Source organism: Sorex araneus, chromosome 11 (genome assembly GCF_027595985.1).
Source record: "Sorex araneus isolate mSorAra2 chromosome 11, mSorAra2.pri, whole genome shotgun sequence".
NCBI lineage: Eukaryota > Metazoa > Chordata > Mammalia > Eulipotyphla > Soricidae > Sorex > Sorex araneus.
The window spans coordinates 30883344-30910878 of record NC_073312.1 but is presented as its reverse complement, the minus strand read 5'-3'; the positions used below and the strand labels follow the sequence as shown (position 1 = coordinate 30910878).

General features: G+C 48.0%; 1 protein-coding gene across 50 annotated transcripts in view; it reads right to left on the bottom strand.

The window, feature by feature from the left end:
• Positions 1-27535, bottom strand: part of SORBS1 (sorbin and SH3 domain containing 1) — a 242969-nt gene that overhangs the window by 83069 nt on the left and 132365 nt on the right. For 20 of the 50 annotated variants that reach the window (XM_055119308.1, XM_055119309.1, XM_055119317.1 and 17 more), the window contains 6 exons: positions 25816-25953; positions 16603-16632; positions 16371-16483; positions 9554-9919; positions 6792-6936; positions 3218-3247 (listed from right to left, as the gene is read on the bottom strand). In XM_055119308.1, the coding sequence (XP_054975283.1) occupies positions 3218-3247; positions 6792-6936; positions 9554-9919; positions 16371-16483; positions 16603-16632; positions 25816-25951 (820 nt within the window). In that variant the 5' untranslated portion in view covers positions 25952-25953. The remainder of the gene's footprint in view (positions 1-3217; positions 3248-6791; positions 6937-9553; positions 9920-16370; positions 16484-16602; positions 16633-25815; positions 25954-27535) is intronic. The other 30 variants (XM_055119358.1, XM_055119339.1, XM_055119343.1 and 27 more) reach the window with 3 other exon arrangements.

Here is a 27535-nt window from a genome sequence, read left to right as displayed (position 1 = left end):
GGACAGAGCAGTCGGTTTATTTTAGAGATGGAGGAGGAGCAAAGCTTATTATCACACAGAACATTGGCCATACTGCGGAGGCAGGGGCAAGACACAAAATCTCCATTTTCTACATGAGTACACTTTAACTCAGAGAGGGAAAGCCACTTGCTCAAGGAAAAACAGCTACAATGGGGAAGCCCCAGGAACCAAACTCTGGGTCTCCTAACTGACTTGCATCTATCCTATTGCTGTTTTCATACTCCCTAAGGCCAGTTAGGAGCCACAAGAGCACACACCGGTATTTAGAGCCCTGTGGTTTAGTGCTGGGGGCGGGGGGGGGGGGAGGGTGTGTGAGTGGAGTGGGCTACGGTGTGGCAGCTCCTGCAGGGGCAGTGAAGGGCACCTTCAGCTCCACACGGCCTGTCCTGGTCCTGCAGCCAAGTCCCAACAAAGCTGAGAGGCTGTGATCACCCCATGTCCTGCCTGCCACCAGCTCTCAGGGATGAAATAACAGAAATCAGGCAGCAGCTGCTCAGAAAATGACAGCTTTTTTTTTTTTTTTTTTAACCAGCCAGGTCAGGTTCTTAACCCTGAGGTTCATGACTGTTTGTCAATCCATCCAGTATGTGTTTGCACACGTGTGGTCTCTCGCCAGAGTATAAACTGACTGCCTTTATTAGCAGTCCCAAATGAGCCTAGGATCCAAACAGGCTTATAAGCCAGCAGGCGCCCCTCCCTCCCCCGCCAATATAAACTGCAATATAAACTTCAATCCTGTGGGACACACAGGACTGAAGCCCAGCAGACAGACAAGGGGACTGACGGAGGCACCCACTGATCTTGGGCACGAACACCCTGGGCTCAGCTCCTTGGGAGCAGAGTGCAGGAGGCGCGACTGCTTTCCCTTCTGCCAAACACAAAAACTGACCTGTGGTTTCAATCCTACCTTCTGAAACTGTGGTTTCAGAACAGTATCCCCTGCACGCCATCCCCTGTGGGTCACTGAATGTCGGGGTCATTTTAAAATAAATTTCTTTATGTCTTATTGGGCTGGAGTGATAGTACAGTGGGTTGGGCCTTTGTCTTGCACTTGGCCAACCCAGGTTTGATTCCTCCACCCCTCTCAGCCTGGCAAGCTACCAACAGTATCCCACCTGCATGGCAGAGCCTGGCAGGCTACCCGTGGCGTATTCAATATGCCAAAAACAGTAACAAGTCTCACAGTGGAGACGTTACTGGTGCCTGCTCGAGCAAATCGATGACCAACAGGAAGACAGTTACAGTGATACAGTTATGTCTTATTATCTGCATGTTTGCCTTGTATACCGATTTTATAGAGAGAGAGAACTGGGGCTGAATAAGAATTTCTTGGATGAGGAAGGGTGGCAAATAGAAAATGTTTAAGAAGCCCTGGTTTAGTTTTGTTTTATTTGTAGGTGGGGGTTAGGCAATTCCTGGCAGTACTGGGGGCTGCAAGGACCATCATCACCACTCAGGAGACCATGTGATGCTAGGGATCGTAGCGAGTTGGCTGCGTGCAAGGCAAGTGTCTTCACTGCTGTTCTATCTCCCCAGCCCACAAAAACTAACAGTGAGTGGGCCCTCTATGTTCCACTCATCAAACACCGTGAGTGGATCTGTCTTCCAAACTCTAAGAGGACAGAGCACTCAGCTTATTTTAGAGATGGAGGAGGAGGATATTCACATAACACTCTGCAGTCAGCAAAGCCTATTATCACACAGAACATTGACCATACTGCAGAGGCAGGGGCAAGAAATGCAATCCCCATTTCTGATTTTTAACCTTTTTATACCTGCAAGCCAGCACTGACCTGATTAGCACACGTGGATGTGACTACAGTTCTGGCCGCTCCAGTGAACCACTGCTCTTTTTGTTTGTTTGGAGGCCACACCTAGCTGTGCTCAGGGTTTACTCCTGGCTCTGCACTCAGGGATCACTCCTGGCGGGGTTCAGGGGACCATATAGAGTCCTGGGGATTGAACTTAGGTTGGGAGTATGCAAGGCAAACAGCCTATCTGCAGTCTGGAACTCCTGCTTTTCAACCTCTCTTCACCTGTGTACCAGCAGTTCATGGACTGGTGGTTGAAAACCTCTGGTTTGGCCCATTCATCACCTGCCTAAAGTCACACTGCCAATACATGGCAGAACCACGATCCAAAGAGTAGCGATAACAGGAAGCCACAGAAAGAGGCTAAACATGCCCATTCCTGGGTTTCCTCATAATTTCAGCCCCCATTTGTTCTTTCCCTACCCTGGCACTGTTCCCAGCCTGCACACTTAATCAGGAAGGGAACCCTGGGCTCTGACGGAATTTGCAGGCACGCCCACCACTGTCAGCTCTGGATGAGATTGCTATTCTCGCTAGGGAGAGCAGCAGCGCTGGCATCACCAGGGAGCCGGGTGAAAGTGCAAATTCTTGAACCAGAGAGATAGAACCAGGGTCAAGGCATTTGTCTTGTATGGGGCTGACCCTGGTTTGATCTCTGGAAATGCAGAGAGTTCCCCAAGCACCACTGGGAGTGATCTTTGAGTGCGGAGTCAGGAGTATTGCCCCAGCCCCAAAACCCAGCACTGCTGGATGTAGACCAACCCTCCCCCATGGCCCCCCTCTTACCCCCACGTGGCAAATCCTAACCCACACCCATGAAATACCAAACTCTGCAAGGGTGTGGCTCAGGAATCTGGATCTGGCAATGCTCTGGAGGGTTGATACCTGCTCAGATTCAAGAGGCAGAGATCTCACACCTCCAGGCAGTGGCTCTCCCCTGGGTCCATCCTCCTGAAAATCGTCTACCAGCCACCTGGATCATTCCCCCCACACACACACTCACCCCACACACCCCCTCAAAATTAAAGAACTGACCCTCATCTCCCAACCCCTGACTAGACATATCCTAGAAGAAACAACAGAATTATGACGTCTTCAATAAGGCCTGTCTTGAAGACACCTTCCAAAACAGATCAACTATTCCTCTGATTCAGATTAGCCCGTCCCCAGCTCTCCAGGCACTCAGCACGTATGTGCTGCTCTGCCGTACAAGCCAGGCCTGACCCCATCCACCTGGTTCATCCTCCTTACAGGCCAAACACAGATGAGTCCCCAACATGGCAGAGGGGTTCAGAGCTCTCTCTTAACGAAGCAGATGGTGACCAGAGATGACCTTATAGCAATAGTGCAAAGCATATAAGAAAAGCAAAGTATTTCACACCCACCTGAAAGGTTACTGAGTCGTTTCTGCTGTTCTGTGGCAAAAGGGAAGAAACAAAACACAGAATCAGTGAGAGATACGAAGATCAAGAAGGCGTTGAAACTCAATCATGAACCTCTCTGTAATTCACAGCAATTCCATTTTTTTTAAAAGTGCATGAAGACAAGGGAAAGGAAAAGAGAAAAGAAGGAAGGCCTGACAGTACTCATCAGGACACTGACGTCTAGGTTCTCTGCTGGGCTGAGATACTAAAATGTGTTGTTGTGTGGCTGAATGCGGGGGTATGCCAGGAAATCTTCTTACCTAGGACTCCGGGAAGTGTCACTCTCCTCAGGTCCCTTGCACTTCCCCACGTTCTGAAGGAGACCCTCGCCCAACAACCTGTTTTCAGTGCCAGGAGGACCTGTGGGACCCCAGTGCCCAATGCCTTTGGAGAGGCATGTCTTTGTAATCAAAGCCCTGGCAGCAAGCACTGCAGGAGAGCTTGTCAATGCCCCGCATTGTCTAAAGAACTTTCACACATGTTAATTAGCCTCTTACTCAGCACAGTGCCCCCAAGCTATTAGGTCAGGACTGGCTGACAGATAAGAGGCAAGAAGGTGCGGAAAAACCAGAGCTAGTCCAGAGCCTGGCTTCTCTGTCCAACTCTTAGCCCAGGGTCCCGGCTGCTCAGTTTTCCCAGCGTGCGGGGCATTCCCAACGTTGTTTTTCTGGAGAGTTCTATGTGTACGTGCCATGGGATTAAGCACAAAAATAAACTTTACGTTCTACAGCTACTAAAGATAAAGCCTCTACATAGATAAAAATAGTTTTGCCAGCCCCTGGGTGCTGTCATCATGCTGCTTGGCCCATTCCCCAGCCGGCCTCCAGCGCCGGGTGGGCAAGAAGTAAACAGAGCAGCAGGGAGGGGCAGAGCCGGTGGAGCAAGCCTGCCCACCAGGGACCAGCCAGGAGGCTCTAGAGAGCAAGCAGAGGCCTAGCAGAGTTCCGGGCTCAGCTCTGCCAGTTCCTGATGGATGACACTGACCACTCAAGCCCTCACACCCAGTTTTCTCATCCATTAAATCAAAGTGCTCACTCTGGCAAACTCTGGGAACTAACCGCCAGCAAGAGCCAAGGACGTTCCCTGGCAGGCAACGGCAAACTTCAGACCATCTTGGTCTCACTTCTGAGGTCTGAGACGGCCTTTCCCTCATTGACCGGTAGGTGAGGTAGATGAGAGGGAAGGTTTGGGGGTGCTATATAGCAACACTGGGGATTAGCAATCTGTGGGTGGTCATGTGCCCATGACAAACTGAGACCACCCCACATATGCCTGAGATCCAAAGTTTCAGAACCACTGCTGGGTCCATGCTCTGCTTTGGGGCCCATGGGTTCCCCTCTTCAAATGTTCCTCCGAGAATGATTGCATGTAATCAGACCTCAGACAGGTGGGGCACAAAAGCTCCGGAGAGAGGCCCGAGGGGTCTATGTGGAGCAGGGTCTCTAGAACCAGGCTGGCAGATTACCTATCCATCTACCCGGGGCTTAGAAGGAAGGGCTGGCACATTATCCCATGATCCCTGGGACTATCCTAGCAGGAACCTTACTTAGGAAGGCTAAATTAGAATTACAGAAGTGGAGTAAGGTGATCATTCCCTCAGAGACTGCAATCATTAAGAAAGTGCTTTCACAGGTCCTCTCTATGAACCAAAAAAGATCTGCCAGGTTGGGCAAATTCCAAAATGCAGCCAAAAACACTTGACCTAAACCTGGCTGGCAATTGGTGCACCAAAGTGGGGCCATCAAGGCACTTCCAATGTCATTAACTCTCAGGCCCCTCCTCCTTCAGATCCAATGGTTTGGTGGGCCCTGTGGGAAGCTACCATTTAATTCCAAAAAAAAATGAAAGCTAATTTTTTTAATCCTTTTCTGAAGTATCAATTCAGGCTGCACAGCTCTAGTTTTTATATTCAAGTGCAGGGCCTAGCCAAAGAGAAAAGAAAGAACCAAAGGCATTTGAGTAAATAAAAGTGTGTTTGTTCAGGAATGAAACAAACGAGGGCCCAGAGACAGTTGACACTGCAACTGGCATTTTCCAAAAACCAAGTAGCCTTGGGAATAAGTCCCATTTTTAGAGATACTGCCTTTCTTTCTGGGAACCAACTTGGTTCTGTTGGAATGGATTTTTTTTAGAAGATGAGTCATAAGCTCATAGAGAATCAAAATTCACTTTGTCCTCCTCAATTACAGACCCTTTTGGGGCAGAGAAAGCTCCTGTCAGTTCCGGGCATGAGAGGACATGGACTCAGACAGAACTCAGTATGAGGCAGTCACCCGTCTTCAGTGTGTGAGGAACACAGATTCGTGGTGAAAATTAAAATGAGAGCCACACATCGTGGGAAAATATAAAAAGACAAAAATAACTAAGATTCGAGTGGGAAGATTTTAAGTGAGAACATATTTCATTCATCTGCTTTTTAAGTTTGAAGCAGGGAACCAAAAACTTTCCTTTCATATGGAAAGCAATTAAAAATAGATTCCAGTTCCCTTTGCCATCCAAGTTAAAGGGGAAGTTGGGGGGGGGGGTGGAATAAGACCCATGCCATCTGCAAGCAGGGAGTGCAGAAGAGGAAGATTCAGTAGCCAGCTCTGTGCTCTGAACAAAGTAACTCAGCCACTACTGTATGAAATTCAGACCAACCCTTTCTATACTGAAAAAGCAGCTTGAAAACTTGATAATTCACATGGCAAAGATCTTTTGTGAAAGGAAAGTCTATTTCTCTGCTGAATTCTGAAAGAGAAAACTTTGAATTCAGAATCATCTTCTGATATTTATTATTGTTTTTTCGGAGGCCACACCTGGTGACATGGGGGCAACTTGAGCTCACTGCAAAACTCCAGCCCTCTGAACTAGCTCTCTGGCCCCTTTCTGGAATGCTTAAGCTGTTGACATACACCACTACTACCTGGAAACACTTAAGATGCCCCTTCTAAAATACATGTGAAACAAAGAGCTGCAGAAACATCGTGTCCTGCAAGGACACCACTGCTACAAGAATGAGGCCAGGGCATCACTCACAACAAGTCTAGCAGAGTTTGTTTCAGAGATAACAATATTCCTTTATGTGGTAAGATCTTCCATCCAGCAGAAATATTTCCATCCCAAATATCTCCTGTTGGGTTTCAAAATTTGCTTTCTAAATATCTGTGATGTTGCAAAAAGAAATAACATTTAACACTATTTGAAAGAAGGATTACCGTGCCTAGATTTTCCCAGCAGGCTCTCATTAGAATTCTCATGCTGAGGAATTATAGGACTCCAACTTTTTGCTTACCATGAACACCCACGCAGTGGAAAGTCAGTGCATCAATATCCTTATTCAGACCTCTGATACTATTCGAACCCAGGGGCCTATCTGCCTGCTGGTGATAGATTCGATGAGTTCTGGGAGGGAGTACACTGGGACTGAGGGCACTTGGACAGGATGAGATTCGAGAACATTTCTGTGGAATGACAGAATTCCTACCCCGGGAGATCAGGAGTGACTACCTGAGCCCAGTGAACCAAGAACGGGTACAGGGTGCTGCGCCCCTACCTCGATTGTGCTGCAAGAGCACAATAGTGGGGTTGACAATTGTCGTGGAGGGGTAGGCAGATGATGGCTTGCTAACTGGTGCAAAAGCCTGGGAATCACTTCCAACGTGGGATGAGGAAACTTCATTTAGCAGAGGACTTGAATCCTGAAAAGAAAGCAACACTGCAGCTTAATATAAAGCCATGAAATCTAGAACTGATGTTATATATTTTTAACAGAATAAGTTTCAACTTTACAAGGACTTTTATTATAAAAAGAAATGTAACAAAGGAGATGTTAATTCCACTTAAAAGCTTAATCCGGAAGGCTTATTCTCTTCAATTGGTATTAGTAAGGGGAGAGAGAAGGAAGGAGAATGTTGAAAAGGTCTCAGCAACGCCATTCATTATTTTCACCTGGTAATGATTGTGGATCAATCTGGTTACTGAAAAAGCAAATTCATATCAAAGTGGTACATGCAAAAGTCATGCAGTTCCAAATGCAGTCCAAGACTGAGAGCTGGGTTTAATTGGGAAAAATAAGAAAAGTTTAGTACACTTGTCTAAAGAAACATGAGACGAGATGAGGCCAAGAAATCATCATGTAAGACTAAGGAGGAATTACCTACGGACATTTTCAGAATGTACCTCCCAGCACCGCTGAACAAATTTCTCACTAGCTTGCTTCTGAGATTGGAGTCTCAACCTGTTCTATGTCTTTTCCTTCCAATACCAAGTGACACAGAGCTCTGAAGTAAAGACTTGGCAAAATCCTGACTTTAAAACTTGAGGTTCATTAACAAAAACAACAAAAACTTGAGGCTCTATCAAAAATACTCATTCAAAATAAAATTACTACTAACATTATCATCTGCATGGTGGAATTAATGCTGGCCTTTTTAAATACATGAAAATCAGATTCAGGTATGTGATAAGAATAGTCAGTTTCCTTTAGGTAATCTAGAAAGTTAAAAAAATTCTACATTTCAATATATAATGCCTAACAACAAAATGTCATTTCTAAAATATCTGAGGAATGGGGCTCTGATGGTTACTCTTCAGACAAAAGTATGGCCCAAGGCAATCAGTAGGCACCATTGAAGATCAGTGGTTCTATAAGCATCTAGAGGATGATAGAGAAGCCCTTCCTCTTTTCCCCACCATCACACCCTGCAGGTGCTCAGTAAATACCACATGACTGACAGGAGCTGCAACCAGCAAAGGGATTTTGAGCAACACTTGCAGCAGGGGGGCAATTTCTATTGAAAGATTTGTGTATCAGGACCCTGGACAGCACTCAACACATAGTAGGGGCTTCCAGAAACTGACTGATTTAGCCAAATTCTTCTGAACATGCCTTGAAACAGTAGTTGATAGTTATGAGTAGCAACTGAGGGGAATGAATGAACTTCTTTCCAAAACTTGAGAGGCACAATATCTATCAATTTGTGTGGGGAGGACGGGGTGGGGGGAGTGCCTCTTTCTCAATTTTTCACTTGTCAACTGGAAAACAAATCAAACTTGCCCCAATTTGCTTTTGGAGAACTCTAGTGTACCAAAGAAACAAAGATAAGAAAGCAGCTCCTTAAGGCATGCATCACTAATGTGATAACTGGATGGATCGTGTGGGCCTCCAGAAGTTTACAAATTCTACTCTGGGTCACAAGTCTTATTTCTGGAATAGCACAAAAACGGCTCTTGACTAAAAAGAACCACAGCCAAAAAAAAATTAATTAACATGAATTTTCTTCTTTGCTCTTACTCTCAAATCGTTTTCCAAGAGCCTCTGACCCCCAGCTGCTAGGTACTTCCTCAGCAGCATGGCTAACACTGATGAAATACTCCTTCTCTAACCAGTACCAGACCAGGAACTCTGACATATTCGGACCCTGTACCCCACAGTCCCATGAAGCTCTGAAGGCTCATCTGAGGAGACACTTGCTGAGGTTCTCTCAGTGCCTGTCAAAGCCCAGGGCTCTGAGGAGGGCCCCGGCCAAGGGTCTGCATTGTCCCACTTTCTGCCAGATGGTACCTGAGACATCAGGAACCCCTTAACTTCCTGTGACTCAGGGGTACTGTTTGGCCACAAATGGCCCGGCAACCACTAGAGCAGCCCACAAATTATTTGCCATTTTGAAGGAATATTCCTAATCTTTTGTGAAAATCAGGTTTTTTCATACTCATTTCCTCAATTAAACTCACTCCCCACCCCCCACCAACTTCTTTTTGCTTCTTTTTAAACAGTCTCCTCAGCCTCAGCTGTCTGTGAGTTTGCTAAGTCAATGAAAGGGTGAATCTTTCCCTCCCTGGAATCTCCCTGCTCCCTAGTGGAGAAACTGGGAGTTGACACCCGCTGCAGCCCGCCTTCCCCCTCCTCCTTCACAGCCTCCGTTCCAGCTGCCTCCTGTGAAGAGGACCCTGCCACCCCTGCCCCCCCCCCAAAAAAAAAGATCCCCTGAGGAGGCTTTTCTCTCCCCAGGAGAAAACCAATTTCTTTCAGGAAGGTTTGCATTCCAAAGAGGACAGAGCAGAATGGGGACAGAAGGGACTGGTGAGTAGTCTCAGGAATCCCCCACCCCCCCACCACTACCACGACCCCTCAGGCTGCCCAGGGTCCCCACCCAGGAGACATGCAATTCAGGGCAAAAGCAGACGGCCTCAATCAGACACAGCGCAGTGCAGCCAATGCTTCCTAGGGCACTTAGTACTTGGGTGAGAAGGGGTTTCACTACTCAGGGGAGTCCAGGCGGGGGGGGGGGGGAGGGCGGTCTACAGCAAGCTTACGGTACTGGAGATGGTTCCCGTGAGGTCAGGCTCCCAGGCTCTGTGGAAGCGCTCGGGGGCCGCAGGGACCAACGGAGGCGGTGGAGAGAAGGATGGCGGAGGCGGACTAACAGGGGAAACAGGGCCAGGGGTGCCGGCCCGCGGGTGGTGCTGGGGTCGCCTCTGCAGATGAGGGGGAATGAAATCATCTAGAGTCGGGAAGGTCAGAGGTGAGCCGGCAGGGGTGGTCGCCGGGGTGGGGGGGCTCAGTGGCCCCAGAGATGCTGGAGGTCTGGCAGCAGTGCCTTCTTGCCCTCGGTCAGTACTGACCAGGTAGAGAGGGACAACTATGACCTCGGGCTGGGCTGGCCTGGAGGAAGAGACGTCCTGCAGGAAATAAGGGGTGGTTACGTCAAAGGGGCGGTGAGGGAAGGCAGCATTCCACATGTACAGAGCAGAGAGTGGACATGCAGTGATGTTCGCTGAGAAATATTTAATCGGTGCCCTTTCCGCAGAGGACGTGGGCCCTGGGGGCGAGCCAGCTGGCCTCCGGACACGCTCTGACACAGAGGGAAGCCCATCCAAGTGTTCGTTCCATCCATCTATTTTTGAATTCTTTTAATTCTTTATGAGAGAGAAAGAGAAAACGGCAAAACAGGCAGGCAGGCTGTGATCAATCCCCTCCCACCCCCCAAACTGCTCGCAGAGGCTGCGAAGCTCGGGAATAAATACCCTTTCTCCAGCACCTTGTTAGGAAACAAACACTCCGTGTGTCCCATTAGTTCTACAGACACCCGCGCTGGCAGACTTACACATTGACAGAGAAGAGGGGAGGGCGGCAGAGGGGCTGGTGTCGGGGTGTTTAGAGAGAAGTTGGGGATCAAGCCAGAGCATCGTTAATGGGGGGGGGGGAGGAGGGCAAGGCAGCCCAGGAAACAAAGGCGCTGCTGGCAGGGGTTTGGAGAGAGACGGTGTAGAAGACACACACGCATTCCTAATTCCTTGCCTTGGCTGGAAAACACGGCTGCCAAGGGGAAGTTTCGTTTCTCTTCTGGTTCTCGGGCTCAGAGGTAAGCTGGGGGCCTAGCACAGGTGGTCTCGTTGCATCTGGGAAGGCAGGCCCAGTGCCCTGAGGAGGGACCTCGCCGCAGCCCGCAGCATCTCTTGGGGTGCCAGAGCACAGCTCAGGGGGGCCGGGAGAAGGAGGAGCAGAGGGGGCCTTTCTCGTGCCGGCCGCGTGGGAGCCAGTGCTGGGAGCCTGTGCCGGAGTGCCTGCAGCTTCCAAGGGTGTGCCTCTGCCGGGGTCACGTGCACCCCCCAAGTTCTCCGAGGCCGCCCGGCAAATGTTATTAGATAAACAAGGGACATATAAGCTGCTGACCTTTTTATTCCCAGCCACCTCGTCACATGGGCTAGGGCTCACATTCTCCCTATAAACTGCCCTGGCCGTCACCAAGAGGCGCTGGGCTTGGGCTGAAGCACTGGGGCGTGTGGAGCCTGGAAGCGAGGGCCCAGGACATGTCCCGGCAGCGGGAGCTGAGCTGGCAGCCAGGGGCTCGGCCTCGGACTGTGGCTGTGAGGGACTGGGCTGGCTGGGGGTGCTGGCTGGGATGTAGGGCTTCGGGGAGCTCCGGTAAAGGGAGTCCTTGTAGGTGCTGTGGATGATGAGGGGCTGCCATGCAAAGCGATCCTCTTTAGGGCGAGGAGGGCTTGGGGGAGAGAGAGCCTGGAGTATGAATTTCAAAGCACAATAACCAGACAGGAGGTGGGGAAGAGGGGGAAAGAGGAGGAGAAATGGAAATGGTTGACCATTAGAAGGAGCAATATAATGGATCTGAAGAGAAAAAAAACAATTCTTGACATGGTCTTTAGCAAGCAAATCATCCTCAGTTTAGTCTCCTTAGAGTTTTCTTCTGGGGGAAGGCCCAGGACTGAGCTATACTCACCTGGAGAGGGACGCTGGGGACAGGGTCCAGAAGACAGGCCAGTGCTCAGTCAACTTGACACCAACCCTTGGTGAACCCTTTCTAGCCCCCTGACTAAAGAAGGGTGTCATTGGACTAAGTGCAATGGGGACACGCCCCAAAGACCCTTATCTTCTCATACACCCCCCCTTTCCATAAATTGTTTCCTCTTTAAGCCTTTGCTTTAAAAGCTTCCCGAAACTTTCCAGTGCTCTTGTTCTTCACCCTTAGGAAAGAAGAGTCTCCTCATTTGTGTTCACAGGAGACAGATGTCTTCATTGAATCACTGAGATTTAGCACTCAACTCCATAAGCAGAACACATTAAACCCCCCGAGAAGAGAATGCTAACTATTTTTAACCCATATGTGAGCTTTCTTCAGAGGAAACACTTTGATGGAGCTAATTACTCCAAGGAAGACAGGCATGAGATTAAAGACATGTAGTCTCCAGTTTTTGGACGACCGCAGAACAAAGGGACCAGGCAATGAAACACTTGGTTTGGCCTACTGGATGGGACTGTGCCTGCTTTCTCAAAATTGCAGCCCCTGCCCCACTCATGGCTTTCCATCATGAGGCGCGGCGAATCCTGCAGTGAGCGGAGAGGTGGGGGTGACTAGGCTCAGGCTCCTGGCTTAGGCTCTGGTTCAGGTTCAGAGCTAGAAAGCTACAGCTCACGTTTCACTCCCTCTTCACAGCCCTAAGCTCCCCCTTGTGACCTCATGGGGCACAGGATCAGTAAATGGGCAAATCTCCAGACTGATCCTTACTGCAGTGAGAGCCATCTGTCAGTCTCTGGCTCAGTGGGGAATTAGGCTATAAAATAAGGAAAGGCTCTTTTTCCTAGTGTTATGGACAGAATGTCGGTATCCTCAAAATGCCTGTGTCAAATCTCTCGCCCTACATGATGACACGTGGAGGTGGGGGCCTTTGGGCAGTCATGAGGCTTAGAGGAGGGCATGAGGGTGGGGAATCCCCAGGAGAGGATGGGTGCCTTTTCCAAGATGGGGAAGTAATGAACTGAGCTCTTGCTTCCATCAGATGAGAGAAACTGGCTGTCTTCAAGCCAGAAGGAGAGCCCTAACTGGGAACTGAAAGGCGGGCACCTGGTCTTATACTCCTGCTCCAGAAATGGAGAAACAGGTGTTGGTATAGAAGCTGTCAGTGAGGGTCTTTCAGAGAACTTCTGACTGGGACACACAGTTTGTCTTCATTGACTACTACCCTTGGAAACAGAAAGTAGTGGCTACCCTAGAAGGATGTCAGAACCCTCTGCCAGACAGCACAGGTGATCAATAGTGGAATTTGGTCTATCTCTGATAACAGGGTGATGGCCAAGAACTGGTGTGGATCTATGATGGAGTTCCCCTTTCTTACATTTAACTTTGATTTTGTGTGTGTGTGGTTAAGGGTAGAGAAATGAAAAAAAATTGTGAGTCTGGATTAAGCTATCAACACAGAAACAGCAAACAAGAACATCTTTCAACCTCAGTTTTCAGGTTTCAGATAACTTAAGAGGAGAAAAATTATGTGGGTGCCCTCGACGAACTTAATGCCTCTCCTTTCCCAGGGTGCCCATGATGGTGCCAATGGATCAGGAGCCAATCTACCAGCCACAGATATAAAACAGCAGCCTCTCTTCAGCAGTTATCAGGAGCAAAGACGTGCAGATGGACTCACTGAGTTTCTGGGGATTAGACTGGAGGCGAGGGCATGTTTTAGAAAGAAGGATGCTCTCTGGAAAAGCAACACTTGAACTAGCACATACTCCAGGGACTGCAGGGCAAGTTTATGGTGGTTGTCAGGGAGCTAAGTAAAAGAATTTTGCATTAGGCTCAGATTTGCTTTTACTTTGAGCTCCCATGTGTGACTGAGAGTCCCACATGTGATTCCTTCTTGTCCAAAGATAGAAATCCATTTCAATGAATTTTTAACTTCATTTGTCTGTGGCCGTATATGGCGCCTGAGTGGCATTACGTCAGGCACAACCTCCGGGAGGCTCTGACCTGCGGAGCGAATGTTTCCCCAGAGTGTCGACAAAGAACTCAGAGGCAAAAGACTTTCGGTCCAGGGGTTGCCTTTAGCCCTAAAGGCAGGGGGTGGGTAGGCAGACACTTTATGTAGAAGAAACAAATTTCTGTTTCAATGTAAACAGTAGGAACCCCTGAGACAGTCTGTATTTCTCCCCAATTGGCCTATAATGAACTTCCACTTATCCTTTGAGATGGTTCAGCACTGGGTCAAAAAGGGGTGGGATGGGGGTGTTTGAAGAATCTGAGATGTTCCTTGTTTATATAGTTGCAGAAGCTTCCAATCAATCCTTACTTCCACTGATCCCAGCATGGATATGCTGGGAGGGAGAGGAAAGCTCTGGTTCCTGTTTATTGAGAGTAAGATCAGAGAAGCAGGTCCAGGTTAGTAGGAGAAAAGGCAGAAGATGGGGCTCCTCTAGGGAACTGTGAGGCTCCTGGACACAAAATCAGTCCTTTTGGAGATGCTAGGCCGACAGAGGTCTGAGATTTTTCTCCATCTGAAACCAAGTGAGTCTGACCTACCTCCGTTCTAAGCCAGACCATACTTGCATCTCTAGCAGCAGCTGTAGAATTGAGTCATTTTTGTACTCAGAAAACAAATCCAAAGGTAATGCTTGATCTCAGTGCTCAAGATCTCAATGGCGGGGCCGGAGCAATAGTACAGCAGACAGGGCATTTGCCTTGCACATGGCTGACCCGGGTTTAGTCCCTGGCATTCCATATGGTTCCCTGAGCACCACCAGGAGTGATTCCTGAGTACAGAGCCAGGAGTAACCCCTGAGCATCGCCGAGTATAACCCAAAAAGCCACAAAAACAAAAATTATATGAATGGCAAATTTTACCCTGAATATAAGGAAGAAAACCACTAGAACAGAAGTTTATTTGGTTCCCTTTAAGACGCCTGAGGGAAAAAAATTCATAAGAAAATATGCTATTTGTAGTATTACTAAAAATAAGGTTGTTTTTCCTTATTACGAGGCTCACTTGTAAAAACTTCTTGTGTTTAACACAGTAATGTGAATACCACCAAAGGTCAAACAAGTTTGGGCAAATATCTGTTTCTAAAAGAATTTTTATTCACTTCACATGTTTTTAGAATTCTTTCTTTAGAAGAGCTGTTGTAAGCCAAAAGGAATTACAAAGCTATCTTTTGGTAATCAGCACTATTTCCTAAGCATCAGAGAGTCAGCTGGATCCACTCCTTGAAACAGCTGAGAGGGAAGAGCGTCTGCTATAGGCACAACAATTATTCACCAGGAAAAGTCTGAGAAATGGAAAACCTACAGCAAGTTTCTGACTGGACACTGACCACCAACTCCCCATGGTTAATGAGAGTGGTAGGAGGCCAAGTTCACGTGCAACTCCTGGTTCCAACAGATGGTCTGGAGTGCCCATGGCAGGCCATGGTGTCATGTGCAAAGGCCTAGTGGTTTCACTTCAGGGGTCACTGCAATTTAAATTATCAGCACTACATGGTTCCCAAGCAGCACCATGGGTGGCCAGATGACACCCAGAAGCACAGCAGTGCCACATCCACAGGCCAAGAACCATCAGGAGGGACTCCCAAGCCTCCTGAGCACTTCTGGAAGGCTCAAGTGCAATAAAGTAAAATTAAAATAAAACAGGAAATTCCATACCTTGTTTTGGACTGGGTATAATGCCTAGGTATATATTCAAGAACTTTTTTTTAAAAAAAAAGAGAATTCAAAAGGAGATTTTCATCTTACTGGTTAGAGTAGCATTATCCACAGTAGCCAAAATGTGAAATGTGAAATAAACTAACTTCTCATCAACATATGAGACTGAAAAAAGAATAGGTGACATAAGTAGATATATAGATAGATAGATAGATAGATAGATGAAATACTACTCTACCACTTAAAATCATGAAATAGAAATACTGCCTTGAGGACAAAATAGGTGGCTCCTAAAAAACAAATAATGAAGTAAAAGACAACCACTGTGAGGTTTGAATCAGATGAGGTATGTGAATAATGAAAGCAAACAAATGGGGAAGAACCAAAACGAACTCCTGGACTCAATGAAGACTATGGTGGTCGCTGGGGTGACAAGGAAGGGGGCTGGGAAGAATGAGTCGAGGAGGAGACTTTTTGGTGGTAGAATAGCCCTAGGAATTTTGGTAGTAGTTGTAATATTATACACATAGGAAGGTGCCATGCTAAACTCTCAAAATCCATAATATTGTAAACCAACAAGAAATTAAAAGAAATTTATCACCGAAGCTAGAATGGGGTCACTGTCCTTCCTCAAAAGGCAAAAGGGCAGCTGGGAGGGTCAGGAATAAATACCAGGAAACCTCCTGGGGAGAAAACTGAGGTAAAGTTACCAGATAAAGGACCAGGGAACACTTCTGTAGGGCAATGTACTGTGACTCCCTTCTGACCCTTAGCTTATGTCCCAGGCTGCCGGACTAGGACCTGGCCAGAGCACTGATCTCAACCAGTAGGAGCAGCGTTGCTGGGACCCTTATAGGACAACTCCAACCAGTGGGAGAGACACACTGTTTCCCTGAGCAGACTACACTGAAGGGTTTTAAACAAATGGGCTGTCCTCTCCCTGACTTATTCAAAACTGAATGGATCTTCCAGAGTCTTTCCACATTGCAAACCTAGAAAACATTGGGCTTTTATTTCCAAACGCTGGTAAAGGCTAAGCTCATCCCAGGTCTCTGCTGCCCTGACCCCAACTTCTGCCCAACTCTGGTCCATGCAGAACACCTCACCCAAGCGGGGCAAGCAGGAAGTTGCACGTCTATGGTGGCAAGACTAGAAAGCAGGTATCACTTCCACCAGTCCCCCCCTGCCCCCGGGCACACGCCTACCTGGGACTTGTCTGAAGACAGGTTGGGATGCACACTCCTGTAGCCCTTGGCAGCAAGTGAAGACGGCTGGGCATTTCCATTGGCATCAGCATTGGGAGAAAACCTCCATTCATCTGAGAAACAAGAGGGAAAAAACAGAAACCTTCAATCACAGGGATTCCGTCCTGTTCTCCTCCAAGCGTTGGGTCCTTGGTGAGAGGGAAGGAGGAAAAGAATCCAAGCAGAACCATACCTGCCGAGGAATCCTCAGACTCCAGAACTTCTGGGATGCCAAGAGGGATGAAAAACAAGAGGAAGAGGGGAAAACAGAAAGGGTTACATTTGCCGGAAACGAGCATGCCTTGCAGAGGAAGGCAAAAATCCAGCGCCCCATGGCCTGACACAAAATGCCCTCAGTCACGCTGGCCTCATTACCATAGGAACCCACTCGAAACCATGATGTGCTCACAGGGGCTGACCTTTGAAAACACAAGGCTCACATTCACAGTAATGAAGAAACAATTGTTCCTTGGCATTCTTATTTTACAGACAGAAAGGCAGGAGAACTCTCTGCTGCCCAGTCCCGACTCCAAGTGCTCATTTCCCTCCTTTAGGATGCTGTGGGCTCAGAGGAAGCCCTCATTAGCAGGCAGGGGCAATTAGATAAGCACTTTCTCCGTGGCTGTTGGTGCTGGGCTAGGGGGAGTACATGATTTCAGCCCAGAACTATCTGCTGTGATAAGGAGATTTTTCCCCTCCCTGACTGCTTTTCCTTCTTTTCATTAAATAAGCTACACAAACATTTCAAAACCTAAGTGCCTTTTCTTTGTTTCCATCACACTGGAAGGCACTTTTGTCTGCCCTGCCTGCCATCAACATGCATCTCAGAGACCCCAAGTCTCTCCCAACCTGACCCACCTAGTGCCACGGGACATAACAGGGCACAGCAGTGAGAACTCAGCTGAAGCTAGCTGGAGCTCAGTTTAAATCCCAGACTCACCTATGAGCCTGGTGATTCTGGGGAAGTTACAAGCCTTAGTTTCCCCACCTGAAATATGGAGCTAATGATGTACCAACTTCGTAAGTATTGTAGCACTGTAGCACTGTCATCCCATTGTTCATCGATTTGCTCCAGCTAGCACAGCGGGTAGGGCATTTGCCTTGCATGCGGCCAACCCGGCTTCGATTCCTCTGTCCCTCTCAGAGAGCCCAGCAAGCTACCAAGAATATCCCGTCCACACAGCAGAGCCTGGCAAGCTACCCATGGCATATTCGATATGCCAAAAACAGTAGCAACAAGTCATAAGTATTATAAGAACTAAATGCTGCAGTTAGAAGATGAGTAACTTCTGGGAATCTAATGTACAGCAGAGTGATAACAGTTACTAATACTGTATTAGGTACTTGAAAATTCCTGAGAGATTTTAACTATTGTAAGAAGAAATGATAGTGACAACACAGGCACTGTGGCAGTAATCATTTTGCAATATATAAATCTATCAAATCAACCTACTATAAACCTAATATGTATCATATGTAAATTATATCTCAAATTCTGAAAAGATAAAATGATTAAACTTCTTATGACTTTAAAAAAGAATCGAATAATATAATTTTATAGCAGGAGTCAAAGATATCATGATTAGTACCTGCCTGGTTGAAGACAGTTTAACTACATGTTTTTCTCACCACCTTCTACATTATCTCTTGTTTCTATTTTCTATCCTTCCTCCAGCCCAGGGGTCAGCAAACTTCTTTCTATTAAAGGACCAGACAGGAAATTCTACAAAATGCTTTGTAGACCCTGTGATCTTAGACACAATTATTCAACTCTGCTGAAGTAGCTCAAAACAGTCACAAACAATATGTGAATGAATGAGTGTGGCTGGCTAGGTTCCAAATACCCTTTTAACTTATGAACAGCAGGATTTAAATTTCATGTATTTTTTTTCTGTGAGGCACGCAACGTCCTTCTTTACATTTTACTTCTAACTATTTAAAACTACAAAATTATTCTTAGCCCATAGGTTGTCCAAAAGTCCATGGACAGACTTGGCCTGTGGCCAGCTTCCTTCTTTTTCCCAGCCACCTTCTCCTCTCTTACCAGGACATGGAGATAATGGGGCTACTACCACCCCTTTCGCAGCCAAAATCTCTGTCTTAATGCAGTTCTCTTGGGGAGCAGGGATGGGCTTTCCAGATGTCAAGTTGATGACAAACATTTACCACCTTTCTAAGTACCAGATACTAATAAGCATTAGCACCTATGTAGTGCTTGATTGATTTACTTTGGTGTACACAAGTCTGTCAGGCAGATAACCAGTCAGTTTCATGGTTGAGGAAACAGAGGCCAAATGACTTCTACAAAGTCACACAGCCAGAAAGTGACAACGCAGCCAGCTTATGGACAGTGCTCTGTCGACCGCCCAAATAACCAGAACCCCACCATCAGGCAAGAAGCATTCCAGAGGGATATGGGGGCCCAAAGATACTCAACATCAGAGCAAAGACAAGGCAAGGGGAGCATCTGAAATGGTTTCATGGGCAGTTCACCTGCATTAGAGGCTAAACTGCGTCTTAAACACAGACGGAGGAGAGGGGCACAGAGTGTGATTCTGCGGCTGGAAGGAGGGAGAATTTGCATTTATAACATGTTCCCAGGTGATGCTGGGGCTACTAGTCCACAGCCCACACTCTAAGATCCATTCATATCAAGAATACTCAAAAACACCCTTATTCTGAAAACATAACTGCATCCCTTTTTGCTTGTTTTCCCCAAGAATCCGTAGACAGAATTCAGTTGTTCATTCTGTTCAGCGGTTGCCTTGAAGACTCTCTTTTAAAGATAATTCCTATACATTTGTCTTCTTTTCTTAATCACGCAGGTGGAAGTTTATAAGATCTGAATTTTACTTCCACGTACTAGCTTATGTGTCCAATGGCAAGTCTGTCAGCCAGTCTAAATGGCATCTTATCCTGATCTTCCCCAGCAGTAGCTCTATCACGTGTGCAATAACTTCAAGGAGATAATACCTTAGGGATCAACTCACTTTTTCCTTTTCTTTTCATTCCAAACATTTAAACTTATTCCCTCATCCTATCCCAGAAAGGCAATCTCCAGGATCCATGAATCTTCTCCTCCTCAACTAACAAAGACCTTATTTCCAAGGGTTTCAGCATCCCTCTTCTAGTCCTCTGAACCTTGAAGGTTGGTAGCAGCCCAAGGCCATCTGTAATTTTATATACCTAGTCATCAATTATTAACTCTCAGTTGAAGCCATCAAAATGCTTCCTTCAGAACTTGTTCCCTCAAAGCTCCTAAGCGGGAAGGAGAGCCTGGAAAAGTTAGATCTCAGTGAGGTTTTGCAGTCCTGAACCAGACACCAGCTTTTCTATGAGAAGGAAACTCTATTTTAGCCTTATAGTTAGCTTCATGTGTTCCTTATATAGAATCTTTTCTGATCTGTGCTCACAGTCCCTTGACACTTTCTTTCATCTCATTCTGTGCTAATTGAGTTTTGATATGTTCAAAAGTTGTTTTGTGATTTGGTTCTTCTGGGTATAAGCTGCATTGGGTTGAAACGGATATGTTCTGGTAGTTTCCAAGAGTTAGATGAGAGGTGTCAGACAGCCAAATAGCAGTGTTCCAAATTGTACTTCTATTACTTTTTATCCCAATAGTACAGTAAGGTATTTATTCATTTATTTATTTATTTATTTATTTATTTATTTAACATGACACCAAAAGAGGCCTGGCTTCTGGCCTCTGTCTTCTGGGAGGTTCATCTCTAAGCTTCATGTACTGTCATGTGAGAAGAGTCTTTGGGCCACATCAATGTGATTTAGAAGTGTGGAGCGAGATCAGTCACCTGGGTTGGGGAGAATGCCTATAAGATGGAGTCCCAGTAAAAACTCTGAGCACAGAAGCTGGAGTGACCATCCTAATTGGAAATACTCTGAGGAAACTGCCAGGCCTCGGTGCTGGGAACTAACATGCCCTGATCCCCACAGGAGAGGACTGAGGAAGCAACACAACTGGTTTCCCCAGGCTCTGCCCCATGTGCTCCCTCTCTTGGCTGATTTTGGTTTCATGTTTGGGCCACACCCAGCAGTGCTCAGGTGGCCATATGTGGTACCGGGGACCAAATAAGGCCTGGCTGTGTGCAGAGTAAATGCCCTACCCACCGTATGATGCTCCAGCTCTCTCGGCAAATTTTAACCTGCTTTCTCTCCTTGTAATAAACACAACTGTGCATGTAATAGCTCCCAGTGGGCTCTGAGAATCCTTCTCGCAAATGATCACAGCTGAAGGTGGTTTGGGGAATCCCCTGATCCTGCAGTTGTTGTCCAAGATGAGGGTGTTTTATGGTGGACACATGTTAGTCAATCCTAATGCACATACGCACTCACCAGAAAAAGGGTTCAGAGGTGGGAAAGGGAGTGTCTTTAACCGAGTCAATGCCAATTTTCTCATGTGTCTTTTGCTACTGTCATTTCTGGAGATCAGATGTGAGGAAATGAGTTGATTAGAGGTTGAAGAATCTTTACACTCAAAGCTAACTTTGCAGTCAAGAATCAGGAAGAAAGGACTTGAGCCAACTGGCACAGAATGAGCAGCCTGTAAGGGATGAAGAGGGTTTGGGCTGTGAGTCAGAACACAGGCATGGACGGTCTTCAGGCTACACCAGACGGGAAGCTCAACATCACACCCACAGAACCCTGTCTCCTCTTGGCTGAAAAACCCTGGCCCCAGGGCACAGGTGGAAAGTCACTGGGCACCAATAGGGCCAAGACCCGGACCTGGTCAGGCAATGACCACAGGAAGCAGGAATGAGGGAGTGAGTCTCGCCCAGAGGCAGGGCTTCAGCACAGAGATTACTGCAGTGCTTTCCAGATGGTTCTCAGCCCAAAGCGGAGAATCAAAGTTGTGGTCAGGGATCAAGAATCAAGCCTCCACTTTAGTCTGGAGGCTCCTTCATCCCATCTCCGAGGGCATCTCCATCACTGAGTACTGACGGTCCCAAATCCACACCTCGTGCCCCCATTTTCAAGTGCCTACTAGACACTTCCCCCCAAGTCTTACCTTACCAACATGTCAAACTATGGACCTACACCTTCCTTTTCACTCTTCAAAATCCCAACACCTCCATGCAGACAAATATTCTCCAACCTCCCAGGATGGCCCCACTAGTTAGCAGGGACTCTATCTCTCTCTGGTCCTCCAAGATGATGCAATGGGCCCTACATTACACAGTTCCAAAAGTAACTTCCCTTGGGCCCTTCCATTTAGTGCTCACCAAACTAGGCTCTTAAGAAATTCAGGCCATCTTGAACAAGCCCCTGAGCTACAGTAATTAGACTAATACCATTAGGGAACACTGTGCTGAATCTTGTATGAAAGAGCTCACAGGGGCCGAGAGATAGGACAGCAGTTAGGGTGCATGCCTGGCGTGCAACCCATCCAGGTTCGATTCTGAGCACCACACGGTCCCATGAGCATTGCCATGTGCAGTCTTGGAGGCACCTAAGTGCCCCCAAGTGAGCCCCCAAAACCACCAACAGTAGCCAGAAACTGCATGGTTCAAGCAGCAATCATTTCCTTGGGCCCTGGCACTGACCCACCAACCCAGCTGGTCAAGAATCATTGGTGCACCCCCCCCACTCTCCCCTACCCCACCCCAGACCTTCTGCGCACTGCTTGGGAGTCCCAAAAATACAATAAAGGTAGAGCACATAGAATTTCAATCATTCTAGTAATGATCACCCATGTTTTGTAGAGGTGGAAACAGAAGCTCTTGAAGGTTAAGCAACTTGTCCATAGCACAAAGAGAGTTAAGTGGAAGAGCCAGGCCCTCCAAGGCAGACAGTATGATGGAGACCAGACCATTTCTCATATGTAAGGAGGCTGGGGCAAGAATTGGAAATAGGGTGTTCTCTATAAAGTGTGGGCGTTAAGAGCCACATAAGGAAAGAAACCAAGAATTAGACAGTAACGCATGCCTGGAGTCCAGTACTGCCAAATTATCAGCAACATAGGAGGAGGAAGCTAGGAAGCAATGCAGAGAGGAGGCAGACTGAGCAGCTGGGCTCAGTCTTGGCAGTGAGGGGCCCTGACACCAGCTACCATGGACACACTGAAGGTAGAGAGCATGCCCAAGAGTTGGCATGAGCAGCTCGTTAGCTCAAACTTGGGCTCCAGTCAAGACACCATTGAAAATATGGCTGAATTCTTTTTTTTTTTTTTTTGCTTTTTCTTAGGGTCACGCCTGGTGATGCACAGGAGTTACTCCTAGCTCCACATTCAGGAATTACTCCTGGCGGTGCTTGGGGGACCATATGGGATGCTGGGAATCGAACCCGGGTTGGCCACGTGCAATGCAAGGGGCAAACGTCCTACCCACTGTGCTATTGCTCCAGCCCCGTGGCTGAATTCTTGAGACCAGTCAAGGCCATGTGTGGGCCAGCCAACTGCTCTTCTGAGATACAGGAAGACCATCAGACAGGGATGAGAAGAGAGAGATGAGAGGTAGCAGGATGCTGGCTAATGAGCAAAAGGGTACAGGCCAAGATCCCCCATTCCTAAGGTCACATCTCTAAATCTCTAGAGTCACATCTTCTTTTGGGGGCACAGGGGAATGTCCAGTCTTGCTCAGTGCTGATCTGCACTTAGGTATCATTCTTGGAAGTGTTCAGAAACTATATGGGAGACCAGAGTAGAACCAGTGTGAGACACAACAAGGAAAGCATCTTAATCCCTGTAGTACCGCTCCAGTGCCCACATTCTGCTTTATTTTTGTTTGGTTTGGGGACCACACCTGGCAGTACCCAAGGCTTACTCCTGAATCTGTGCTCAGGGATCACTTCTGGTGGGTCTCAGGGGGGCATATGTAGTGCCAGGGATGAATCAGTCAGCCGTGTATAAGACAAGTGCCTCACCCACTATACTGTCTCTCTGGCTCCCACATTTGCTTTCAACGCCACCCCCCTAGGCAAATTCTTTCTAGCCTCTCTACTATGTCTGTCTATACTCTTATTCAATGTTGTTTTGGTGGATTTTTGTCCTTTCTACTCAAACCAGTGCCCAGCCTTGAACCTAATCCCCATGAAAGGCTCTCTGAGGGTGCCAGTGAATTCCCACATGTCCAGGATCACTGAGTATCTCAGAACGAGAAAGGCTTAGAAACCATTTTGTCCGTGTCCTTCCTATTAGCCTCAAAATGTGACTTTCCCAGACCCACAAAGCACAGTTTGCACAGGGAGCCCACACCTGACCCTTCTGTTGCACAAACTGCCTTTTGCCCACCTGAACAACTCTCCCTTCCTCCCCTCCACCATCACAATTCCTAGTGACTCACTCAGGACCTGTCACAACAGAGGGTGTGGAAGGAACATCTGCTGATTGTGATTCACTGATCTCAATTTTCCAGGGGGGAAGTAATTACGAAGATTAGTCAATAGTAAGGTGTGAATGACAGACAGCTGTCCCCTCACTCTTCAAAGAATTTGTATTTTGAAACACGGTATTTACTCCCATTCAAATTAGCTATCAAAAACTCAAAAGATACAGGTATTATTTCAGGACCAGACAGAGAGAGAGAGAGTCCTGAAATACTCAGATCACTACACATGCTCTAGTGCCAGCCGGTAGACAGAGCCAGCCCGGTGAAGAGTATTTGCATTTTATGCTGGTGCCACATTATAGCCACCAGGGGGCGCTTAAGGCTCCCACCTCCCCTGCTCACTCCTATTCACCACCAGCAAGGCCACCAACAGGTCATTTTACTGGGATATTCTGCAGCACATCTGGTCTTTCCTTTTAAATTATTCCTTGGGATTCGGTCTTTCCCCAATACGCTCCAGCCTTGGAAGTGGATCTTCCGTGTTAGATCGAAGGAGGCTGAATTAGTCTCTTTTCAGAAGAGGATTCTGCTTTCTCTCCTCTGCCTCAGCTTTCCTGGAGCAATGTGGCACAAGAGTCAGGGAGGTGTGGATTGAGGACCACGGGTCCCGGACATGATCAGATGCTACTTTTGACCTGCAGTGCTCGTGGCTACTCGAGCCTTCCCTCAGCCTGCAGAGCCCTCCACAGGGTCCAGCATTAACAAAGAGAAAACTCTCCTCGAACCCGAGTGTGCTCCTCCACAGGCATCTGCCTTGGCTCCCCTGTCCTTCTCTCTCTGGTCACAGAGATGGCGGGGAGAGGAAAAAAAGCCTGTTTCTTGGCATCAGGGCACTGAGGGTGCCCCTCAGAGGACTCCCCCTTATCCCAGCTTAGGAGCAGGAAAACCACCACAGCCAAGAGCAAATACGGGCCTCGAACCTGCAGCATCTCGCTCCGCCTGGGGACGGGTCAGCAATGCAAATACCCAGGCTTGCAAGTGGGAATGGAAATTGGGAGTCGTGCTAGAGGACTCAGGAACCTGACTTTTAAACTCAAGGGTTCTCCAGGGCAAAGTGAAACGTCGAAGTCAGCCTCTGCCCACTGCCGGCACCCTTGGGCTTCAGAGACCCCTCTCCAGAGAGACCTAAAGAATCACTCAGTGTGGGTGGGGGAGGATGGGTAGTTAAGAGAGAGAAGAGACCAACACATCAATAGTAGCTGGAAGACCTTCTGCTCCGATGTCTAGGATCTCTAGCCCTCAGCATGCACTGTGTTCCAGACTTAAGGCCTTTGTTTTTTTAGAAAAAAAAAATCCAATGCAGACTCAAGGCCTTTGACTCAGGGCAGATGACGGCAGGAGGCGGGTTTTAGAGGGGCTCCTGTTCCTAGTCTGTGCTGACCTCAGGGTTTCTCTCCTGATCCTGCTGCCTTGGTGGCCAGAGGCTATCCCCCAAGCCTGAACCTGGTCCACTCAATTCTCTCGGGGACCGGGTCAGCCACCTGCACATCTCAGTATCTCCTGGTTCTATCCTCAGCCCTGCCCAGATGGCCAGAACCAAGCTCTTGGAAACGGCGATGGATGGATCGAGAGCAGCCTGACCTCTGGTCATTCTCACCACCCAGGCCCTGTGTCCACAGTCTATGGAGCGACTAGCTAACAGCAGGGTCTCTGCTCACTGATTCAGTTAGAAACTAGGACTGCGGGACCAGAGAGATAGTACAGCGGGCTGGGCGCTTGCCTTGCACGTGGATGATCCCTGGAATCATAAATGGTCCCGTGAGCCCCGAGCACAGAGTCAGGAGTAAGCCCTGAGCACTGCCAGTTGTGGCCGCTGAACAATCAAAAAAAGCTACAATCGAGTGGAGGCTATTGCCCCACACCTGCTGAGGCGGGCGAGCAGGATGCCAGTGCTGAACCCCAACTGACAGCTTTTCTAGAAGGGGCACAGAGAGGGCTGTCCCGGAGTCTCTGGGAGAAGCAGGAGGCAGTTGGTTGAACTCAGCCCCTCTGGGACAGACACACAGACAGGCTTGCCATCCTCCCGAGGCCCTGAACACCGCCCCCTCGTGGCCGGCGCCGCACACCTGGTTTGCCTTCAAGCTGCGGGGTGTCCTGCGGGCTCACAGGGCTGCCCGGGCTGCCACTCGGGGTTTCCCTGGGGGAGGATGAGGCCCGGAGAGTCACTGCTCCCTTCCCAGTGCAGATTTTTGTAGGATCCATGTCTGAAAAAAAAAAATACAAGAAGAGAAGAGTGAGTCCAAGGCTCCTGAACGCTGGAGGCAGCAGTCAGCTGGCGACAGCCGGGCAGTGAGATGGATCTGGGGTTCAGCCACGCAGTCTTGTGGTCGATGGAAATGAATTTGTGGGTAGCAGAGAGGGAGGCATCCCATTTTCCGAGGTTTACCGCACATTGTGAGGTTAGGGCGGGGAACGGAGGCAGCCGTGAGCAGTATCAGCTGAGGACATGTCACCAAGGAAAGCAGGTTGATTCCTTCTAGTCAATGACATTAACGTCACATTAATCCTAACCGATTAGTAAGGCACAGCTCAAGAGAAAGTCCCTGGAAGATTTCTCAAGCTCCCAGACAGACCATCCCGCTGATTTAAAAAAAAAAAAAGAAAGAAAGAAAGAAACAGCACAGTGACCACCTTGAGAAGTAGGTGGTTCTTCTGTTCAGAAACAATGCTCTTCACAGCTCTCTGATGGAGGAAGAAAAAGAAAAACGGAAAAGGAAATATCTGGTATCAGCAAGACCCCAGTGGGGATGAGACAGGATATGCTGCCTGGGGTGCGGGTAAGGGGAAGAGATGGCAGGAGACGACATCCTCACATTCCACAGTTAATGAAGAAAATTCACACCAAAGAAAAGGGTTACAAATGCTGAACGGGGGCCCATAAATAGTGCTGGCTGCACCCCCAGCAGAGCCTGTGCTAAGGGGCGGGGGGGGGGGATCCCAGATGCTTCTACGGTTCACAAAGGCTTGATCACAGACCCAGGTCATCTTTCAGAATTCTACTGAGAAAAATTTCAAAACAGGCTTCAAAAGATCTGGGAGTTCATCCTCCAGGAAACCCCACAATGGGGAGGCAAGAAACCGCTCAAACCACACAGTTCCGGAAGGTTCCTGTACGCAATGCTCCCATACACCGAGCTGCACTGAATTCCAGGGCACCATTTTCCAAATGACTTGTAGCATTTGGATCTTTGACCTTCATTGTCAAGACTAGTGGGACTATGGGTTAGAGTCTCAGATGGGGACCGGACAGGATGACGTCAGATTCAGCCCTGCTCTCCTGCAGGACAAACCCTTCTCCCTCTGTGTATTCCAGTGTATTCCACTCGGGCAGCCCCTTCCTGACGCTCAGACAGGAAGACCTTAGCGTTGCTGAAGAAATCAGAGTTGCTCCCTCAGAGCCTCTTTCCTTGAAAGTGAAGCCTCAAAACACAAACATACTCTTGGGTAATCTTGGGTAGCAACTGACTTGTACAACACTAAAAAGAGGACAAGTGACAGAAGTCACAGAACTCCTGGGACAACTGGCTCATGGTTTATTTTGTTTTGTTTTCAAACAGAGGAGGAACAAGCTGACAAAAGCAGCCTGTCCATGGGTTCTTAGCTGCCTGGTCAGATTTAACCCTGTGCCCCATTCCTGAAAGTTCCACGGGGTTAAATAAAATGCTCCCTGGTTCCTCACTGGCTTTGTTCTGCAAAGACAGAAATTATGAGCTGGAGTTCACACTGGACCTTTATGCCCACCTTGAAGTGACAGGCAGGAAGAGGCTGCAGGTGTGGGGCAGAGGG